The sequence below is a fragment of the Lampetra planeri genome, chromosome 4 (genome assembly GCF_965212315.1).
Source record: "Lampetra planeri chromosome 4, kcLamPlan1.2.h2, whole genome shotgun sequence".
NCBI classification, from domain to species: Eukaryota; Metazoa; Chordata; class Hyperoartia; order Petromyzontiformes; family Petromyzontidae; genus Lampetra; species Lampetra planeri.
The window spans coordinates 3,615,073-3,623,958 of NC_136110.1; the positions used below are offsets into that span (position 1 = coordinate 3,615,073).

At 41.9% G+C, this 8,886-nt stretch overlaps 1 protein-coding gene across 1 annotated transcript; it reads left to right on the top strand.

The window, feature by feature from the left end:
• Positions 1–1,925: 1,925 nt before the first annotated feature.
• Positions 1,926–8,754, top strand: CLRN3 (clarin 3). Its single transcript, XM_078593071.1, has 3 exons — positions 1,926–2,283; positions 3,844–4,038; positions 5,889–8,754. Exons 1-3 carry the CDS (start codon positions 2,049–2,051, stop codon positions 6,152–6,154), a joined length of 696 nt encoding a protein of 231 aa, XP_078449197.1. The 5' UTR covers positions 1,926–2,048; the 3' UTR covers positions 6,155–8,754.
• Positions 8,755–8,886: the final 132 nt, after the last annotated feature.

Genomic DNA, 8,886 nt, shown 5'->3' on the forward strand with positions numbered 1-8,886 from the left:
GCAGAGTATAATTAATTGTATCTTGTGTAAATGTAATGGCAGTGAATCTGGCACAAAACGAAGTCATAAAACACCTCACTTCATGTCACTGTAGCACTGTATATAAGTGACCTTCAATTTGTTCAAATTCACTGCTCTGATACTTTATTCTCTTCTGCTTTCGGTCGCTGGGGTTGATATAAATTGGAATTCTATACAATATCTGGAAAAACACCGATAAATGTCTATTTTACTATAAAGTAGAAGCATAAATTAGACTTACCTTTTGTCTCAAGTGCTGAAGACATACATAACTATATACACCAAATCCACTTGGTTGCTGCGTATAATTATTTATTAGATTCACTTTCAATAAAGAAACGTCAAACTTAAAGCGAATTTGCAACAACAAAAAAGTATTTCCGCTCGACCTTCTGCGTGAGTGTAAAAATCCACTCGCTCATGAATATTAATGAGGGGGTGCGGCATGTGGAGTGACGTCACGCGCGTTACACACAAACAGACATTCTTGACTCATTTATATCAATGGCAGCCTTATCATGCCAAGCGAGCTGCAAAGTGGGCCGCGCGACCCACTTATACTTATTGTTAGGTTTTTTCGGTAAAGTCACGTAGGTAAAAAATTAAAATTAATAAAAGTAAAATAAAATAACAATAAAATAAAAATCACGGCGTGCTGTGACGGTTCCACCTGAAGACGGAAGCTTGTGTTGCCTCCGAAACGTCGTTATTTTTATTTCATTTGTATTTTATTTTACTTTTATTAATTTTAATTTGAATTTTTTACCTACGTGACTTTACCAAAAAAACATAAGAATATGAATCATTGCAGTCACGAAAGCTTCAAATCTAGAACCACTTATATGTGGCCGAGTTGTTCGCTTTAATCGATATGCTTGTTCACGTGGTAGGGCTAGGCACACGCATGGGCTACCCACGTTTCAGCCAGGCCACCCTCGTAAACAATCGTGACTTCACGGGGTCACGAGGCGCGTGTCGTCAACGTTGTGTCTCGTTTAGGTCCGCTCAAGGGCCATTGCTTTATTTTAAAAATGAAAATCATCAATAACATTTTGATATCAACTTTCAGTGGAATAGTCTAACCCAAAAAATGATCATGCCTTTCCTTTGTGAGTGAGAACGGAGAAGGCCGACCGAGCTCACGGAGGCATGCCGAACCCGCCCCGGAACGGCCTGGGCACGGCTCGGGTCTAATTCCTATTGTGGTGGAAACGTGGCATGGACTGTGTGTACACAGACGCACGCACATTGGCTCCTGTGTTATCATTGACGCTCTGTCTGTACAATGTTTCACACATTAACTTATGAGTATATACACAATAAAAAACGGGACAGAATCATGCTGGGAATTACACTGTGTAAAATGGGAACACGTGGATTTAAGACGGAGCGCAAAGCAAAGACAACACTAAAAAAAAGAATATGTGTTTACCCTTTCTGGTAATAAAACAGGTGTTAAGATGTTCAAACACCAAATATGAACCTTTTTCAAGGAATCATGTCTGCATTAACCACACCCAGTACTCGTGGTGAACATGCAAACAAACATGCTATAATAATGTATGCATTGTCTTTGAAACTGATTGGCCTACACCACGAGCGTTCCAGACGGCCGCAGAAGCGCACCTGAAAGCACGCGATGCAGTGACCGTCTGTTTTATGGATAGACAAAAGCCACTGCGACGATGACCGGAGTTCGCGTGATGATGGTTTATGCATATAACTGATCGATGTCAACATAGAGGATGTACAGCGGGCAGATTTTACTTTCGGAAGCAATAGCAGCTAAACATTACACTACCAATGCATGACCGTGTGTCACTCACACGTTATCGGTGGTGCTTATAAATTGGACTGTACCCCGGGCCTGTGAGCAACAAGGTCCAAAGTTCCTGGGCGTTTCTGCCGTCGTGAGTTCACCGGGGCAATAAAGCGTCGTGGACAAGGGACGTTCTCGCATCGCCTTAGCATTGCGTCCTCCATTTGAGTGAGGCTGAAATAAAAAAAACCTCGTTTCGCTTGCCATCATGGTGTCTGCTCGGAAAAAGGCATATTTTCTTCCAGCGGGATTCGTCAGCATTGGCACGATCGTCATGCTTGGCATTTCGCTGGGCTCCACAAGATGGGTTTCCGTCAAAGTGACGTTCCATCCGAACAATACCGCCAATGCCACCGCGTTCCATGCCACCAGCTACTACGGAATGTTCTCTGGAAAATACATCGTCAACAGAGGAATAGGTATGGTGGATACGGATTTTCAAGGTAAGGATTCACCTCCGTTTGATTTTACAGGGCATCGATTCCACGAGAGTGTATTTCTTGAGCAAAGAAAAGTGCAACCACCTCGACTGCCCTTATGTCTACTTCTGACACAAAAAGTCCCGAGTATGGCGTGTGGTGTCGCAAGGTAAAGAGGTTGGGCAGGCGATCATTTGGGATTGAGGGACCTGTCCTTGAGCAGATAAATAGTTCACCGTGCTTCATGTGATGATTACGCTCGTTTACTCAGGAACACCCCGCTGCTATATATTACAATTGAGTGTTTCTCAATAATTGTACTTATCATATTCAGCATTTGTTACATGTTCCCGTTGATATTAAATTCAAGTGGCACATGTGTGTGTGTTTTTGAGCAGGTTAAAGCACAAGCACCATCAGTTTTGTTAATTTCATTCTGAAGGATTACAGCTTAGACCTCACATCCCATAGTGATGGATTGTACTCCAAAGTGTTTGCTTTATGAAGTTTCTATAAAAAGAAAACCACACACGCTTGAGTATTTTACAAATGGCAGCTCAGATGTTTATAATGCTACCTCGATTACAGTGAAACTATTAATTGATATGGATCTATTCTACCCTGTATTGTAAAAGTAAAATGTCGGACCATCGAAACGTGGACCTTTCCAGCAGCGTTTTGTTTCTGCCTGCAACAAAGATGCCTGCACCGATTTAGATTGTCGAGTTCGCCTTTTGGCGTCATCTGGTCCAACACCATGTGAGACTAGGCTCTAAGAAAAGCTGTCTTGGGTGTGGACCAATCAATTTCAAGGACAGTGCATACATTATCAGAGTTATATTTTTTTGTTTGCATTCCGACCGCAGGTATTGTGGTCAATGCAAACATGACTCCTTGTAAAAAAAAGTTGTACGTTTTGTTGCCAGATAAAAGGGTACAAAAACCAATTATCATATTTTGCTACTTTCAAAGGAGGTTCCAATGGTGTCGTCTCGCCAGTTAGTTATGCGTTGATGGGTATCATAATCGTCGTCATGTTTGATCTTCTCCCACTCAAAACATTCATGTTACAGTACATATATGTTTTGCGAATCCCCATAACATTAATTTAATAGATTAATGCTCAGTTTCATGACCAACGCATTACTGGACACATAACATGATTTCGGAAAGGATATTTTCACCAACAGCGAAATCGACTCTCCTTATTAGACGAACCTAACTTGCCAATCACAACCAATCGACACTAATAATGATTAAACTACATCACGTGCATGACTGTGCCGCTGATGTCAGGAGGTGCCTTCACTCGAGATCCGAGCGCTTGCTAATGACATGATGATGATGGATGGATGTAATCACCACCGAAATGTCGCGTCCCATTTAAATGTTGTGAGATCACTCTCTCGAACGGCACCGGTGTTGCTGCTGATACAGTGAAAATATTCGGTACGTTTGACTAACACTTCCATGAATTGTCTGCGACAAGAGAAAACCATGCACGAATTAAACATGTTTGTTCGCATATATCTCCGTTCACAAAACGAACCCTGCCTTTGCTGTGGCGGGTTGTTTGTTTGACAGTCATCGATCAACTGTTCAATACGGACGGAGAAAAGGGCACGAGCCAGGTAGCCTACGCCTTCCAGATGTTGTTCCTCGTCGTGGGAGTGCTCTTCGCGGTCATCAAGTGTCTCTTCGCGTTCATCAACGGCCTCACCAACCCATACCACAACATCCAGGGCCCCCGGGGGCTCTACATCTGGATCTCTGTGTGCGGTACGATGACCTGCTTACTATAACCCCGACACCTCGCTGGTGCGAATGCAGATCCCAACACATTCAAAACGTCGTGAACGCTGAGCTGTATCTGTATGCGGCCAATATTTTCGCCAATTATGCGAGTTCATAATACAGGAGGATTTCTCCACAAATCTGGCTGTCGCCCGATGAAGCTAGTTGTAATTACTGGCGAAACGTCGTACTCAGATTGTAAATGTTGTGGCTTGGCTCTCCAACACACCGATGTGCTGTACTAGTGACGAATTGGCACGTTCTGTTTACGTGACAACCCTTACTTGTTGGCTGTGTCTGGTGGTGGTGGGTTTAACGACACATTTTGATATTTAGGGGCCGTCCATAAATGACGTCACACACCTAGGGGGGGTCAGACATTTGTGACGACGTGTGACGAGGGGGGGGGGGTTGAGAAATGTGACGTAACATCAAAATGCGCAACTTTAAATTAATATAAACAATAACATTGTTATAACAACACAAATTTTGATAAATTTCCATTATTAACTATTTGATTATTTAAATTACTAAGGTCACCTTTTATTTATTTCATGAAGGAGCATTTTGCTTCTCATTGGGAGAATGGAGAAGCATACATTTTGAATTTTTTTGAATGATTGTTATTAAACATTTTGATTCTAATGATTCTACCAGGGCTTTTCATTCTGTGGAATGAATATGTGATTTTTATAATTGTACTCTCCATTTTACTTCGTTCTATTACAAAGTTTCAAGTATTTTTTTTATAGTTATAACTTTTTATATTTTATAATTATAAGAGAATTTCAATATATTATAAACATCTGCAGTTTTAGTTAGACGTTTAATATTTTCAAGTGAGTTGTATGCTAAATTTCAGCTTCCCAACGCCTCCATTTTAATAAATGTTTTCTCCTACAACATCAGAGTGCAGCGCCACATTAAATACGCACTACAATGACAACAGTTTAAAGTGATTTGAAGCACGTTTAATTTTCAAAATGGAAATATGGTTGGGGGGGGGGCAGAGCTTTGTGACGTCATATTTGAGGGGGGTCTGACTTTTTGTGACGCCTTGTGACTCCATGTGACGAGGGGGGGTCAAAAATCGGCGTTACGTAATTTATGGACGGCCCCTTACGCGATCTAACCCAAAAAAGCCTGTATTATGGATGATACTGGTCGCGAAATCCTTACTACGCGTTAAGCTGATTTTTATGCGCGTTGCTCGCCCATGCAGGAAAAGCGAATGTGCCGTTCTGCCACAACCGCGCGATGTTAGTTCGCTGTGGCAGGGAATCTTACAAACTCATCCACAAGGCTCAGCGCACTTAAACACACACACACCGCTCCCCACCACACTCAGTTGAAATCCAGCATAAATAAACACGCGACAGTGTCACAACCGGAGTGGATCAACCGCGCCAGTTGTTTTATTTTATGGGGGGGTTAAAACCGTGACAAGCCACACAGATTTCGATTTAAAGCTTTCGTGACTGCAGGGATTCATCTTCTTGGCTTTTTCAGTAAAGTCACGTAGAAGGGAAATAATAAAATAATAAAAATAAAACATAATAAAATACAATTCTCACGACGTTTCGGCCACAACGCAAGCAACCGTCCTCAGGTGAAGAACGCTGTTTTTCCGACAGACCTGTTCTTCACCGGAGGACGGCTGCTTGCGTTGTGGCCGAAACGTCGTGATAATTGTATTTTATAATGTTTTATTTTTATTATTTTATTATTTCCCTTCTACGTGACTTTACCGAAAAAACCAAGAAGAAGCGACACAGAGTGGGTTTCATGTCATTTTCGCTCCACGTGGCATTTCCCCTTCGCCCTCCCCCGTGCAGGTGGCTGCTGCCTGCTGGCGCTCATCATATTCCCCGTGGCGGCACAGACGTCTGGCATGACGGAGGTATTCCTGGATTTGATCCCGGAGGAAAGCATCAGCGGCTACACCTACGGAACGCCGTACTGGCTACTGTTGGGCGCTCTGCTCAGCTGCGCGGTGTCCATGGCCATCACGTACGCCTACCACAACGTGCATCTGGAGGAGAGGCAGGCCGCCACCAAAGCCACAAGTCCCGCCACAAACACCGAAGTCCTCATGTACTGAGAGCCCCTCGGCCTGCTTTAAAACACTCAGGACGCGGGGTATTGCAATACAGCACGAGGTTCGCTCGGTCGTTTGAAGCTGCACTTTTTTCGTACGCCTTCAAGTGGCTTAACAAAGTGTGTTTAATTTTCGATTTAAAACTTTCGTGACTGCAGGGATTCGTCTTCTTGGTTCTTTCGGTAAAGTCACGTAGAAGGGAAATAATACAATAATACAAATAAAACATTATAAAATACAATTCTCACGACGTTTCGGCCACAACGCAAGCAACCGTCCTCAGGTGAAGAACAGGGCTGTTGGAAAGACAGAGTCTGAATGAATACCACCAAGCTTGGCAGCTTATATTTAAGCTGGGTTAGAGGAGGACCGCCCTGTTCTTCACCTGAGGACGGCTGCTTGCGTTGGGGCCGAAACGTCGTGAGAATTTTATTATGTTTTGCTTTTATTATTTTATTATTTCCCTTCTACGTGACTTTACCGAAAGAACCAAGAAGATGAAAGTGTGTTTAGTTGAGTGAGCTGCGTAGGAAGGCTGACTAGATTGAATGGCGTGATTAGCTCTCCGATGCAGGGGTGGGCGGTTGTAATCGGGTCTTGTTTGTTCGATATGATGACCGATGTTTAGCTTCACGGTGCTGTATCTTTGGGAGCTTGAGTCCTAACTTGGGACCGGTAAACACATCGCGTAGCTTGATATCACGAGGACGAAAAAGTATGCAGTGAATAGTCCGTTATTGTATTTAGACATTGAATAAATACTCTTTTGGTTCTTTCGGTAAAGTCACGTCGATAAACTGGCACCTGATTCAGCAGTTTCCCTGCTGTGATTGTCTCCCCTGATGACGGTCGCTTGTGTTCCGATCGAAACGTCGTGATAAAAAAAATCTACCTACGTGACTTTACCGAAAGAACCAAAGAGCATGGATTCCTGCAGTCACGAAAGCTTCAAATACAGACATTGAGAAAAGTTTGAAGACCAATATAGGTGCCTGATTCATGTACACTGCCGAATGATTTTCTTTTAGTCCGAATTTTTGCCACAACAAAAAAAAACATGCGAATAGCTCCATTGCCATGAATGTAATAAATTGTCAAGGTCGTGTTTCAACGGTTTTGAATCTGGCTGAGGTGACCGGGTCCAGTGTTGATACAAGCCTCGTGGTTAAACTTGTGCCGCGTGTTGGTCTCAGCCCGGTCACCAATGACTGCATGATAACAAAAACCCAACACCAATATATTTTTTGATTTAAAGCTTTCGTGACTGCAGGGATTCATATTCTTGGTTCTTTCGGTAAAGTCACGTAGAAGGGAAATTATAAAAAATATCAAACAATAAAAATTCTCACGACGTTTCGACTGCAACACAAGCAATCATCAGGTGTGAAATCCGACGTTCGGAAAAACCGCCACTTTTTAAAAATTTTCTTGCTGTGGATTTCACACCTGATGATGATTGCTTGTGTTGCAGTCAAAACGTCGTGATAATTTTTATTGTTTTATATTTTTATTTCCCTTCTACGCGACTTTACCGAAAGAACCAAGAATACCAATATATTTTATTCTGAAATTAATTTAGCCGAATTCCATTTGTAAGGAATATAGATACCAGTTTGACTGTTAAGTGATTGACATTAGCTATGTGGCAGGGCGGTTGATGTGCTTCCCCCCTATTGTGTAAACCAGAGGTCACGAAAAGGAATCGGAGGTAGCTCTGTCGTCTCCACTTCCAAAGGCAATTCTCTAACAAGTGCACAATTTGCCCCGCGGTGTGATGAGAGCACAATGGGGATACAATTTTGGAAAAGGACAACTCGGCTTAGAAGCAAGTGACTCTGGTCCAGTCTGCTTAGGATTACATGCAGGATGTATTCTGCATATTGTAATGTATGTGAAGTCTTGACTTGTAATGTCAAATTGTTTGGAAATATATTCAGTCAATTCAACATAACTTTGTATCCTCCGAAATAAAATACATCGTCATGTTTTTAACATTTACAATTTAGGCAATGTTAACTTGTTTATTGTAAGATTTAATAACATGCATGATTGTCAATATTGTAAACATATCTAAATAATTTTCGACCTTGTTTCCAATTGTACGTTTTCAGTAAGGAGAAATATATAAATGTAAGTGGCAACGCCGGTCAAAACATGTCCATTTCAAGACTACTTTTCAATCCCAACCGCATTTTCCTGAGAAATGTTGCATAACCAATGTTTTGGCAGTGTATTAAAAAAAAAATTTCAATATGAAAATCGTACTATTTTAGGCTGCAAATCTATGGCCTATAACAATCTGAACTATTTATACACAACCAGAGGGATCGGATCGGACTCAAATGACCCTTTATCATGGACTGCTCAAACACACTCAATCATCCGTTTATGCAATAAAATGGGAATCCCTTTGAGATGTATTTCCCCACAAACCCTTCAACGGCACGCCTACCCAATGTAAATTATAGTGGACAAGCTCAGGGCAGAGCCAAGTGATCAGATCATCCATCACATTCTTTGCAGTTGTGAACATTCACAAAATACCACATTCGTAATATATTCTTTCAATTTACTAATTCAATAAAACGTGGCTCGGCAACGAATGTGCTTTACCGCTTATTAAATACTTTGTGTAGTATTCAGCATTTGTACAAATACAATTTTCGTTGCACCGTGGAACACTTAAGATGAAAATGACATACGTCTTTTTCTAGAGTACCTTTCGCCTCCGCATG

What these genes read in the sequence shown, in the direction of transcription:
- CLRN3 (XM_078593071.1), top strand. Translation starts at nt 2,049, where the DNA reads ATGGTGTCTGCTCGGAAAAAGGCATATTTTCTTCCAGCGGGATTCGTC. An exon ending in GGTGGATACGGATTTTCAAG is followed by an intron (nt 2,284 to 3,843) that starts GTAAGGATTCAC and finishes TTTGTTTGACAG; the next exon opens with TCATCGATCAACTGTTCAAT. An exon ending in CATCTGGATCTCTGTGTGCG is followed by an intron (nt 4,039 to 5,888) that starts GTACGATGACCT and finishes TCCCCCGTGCAG; the next exon opens with GTGGCTGCTGCCTGCTGGCG.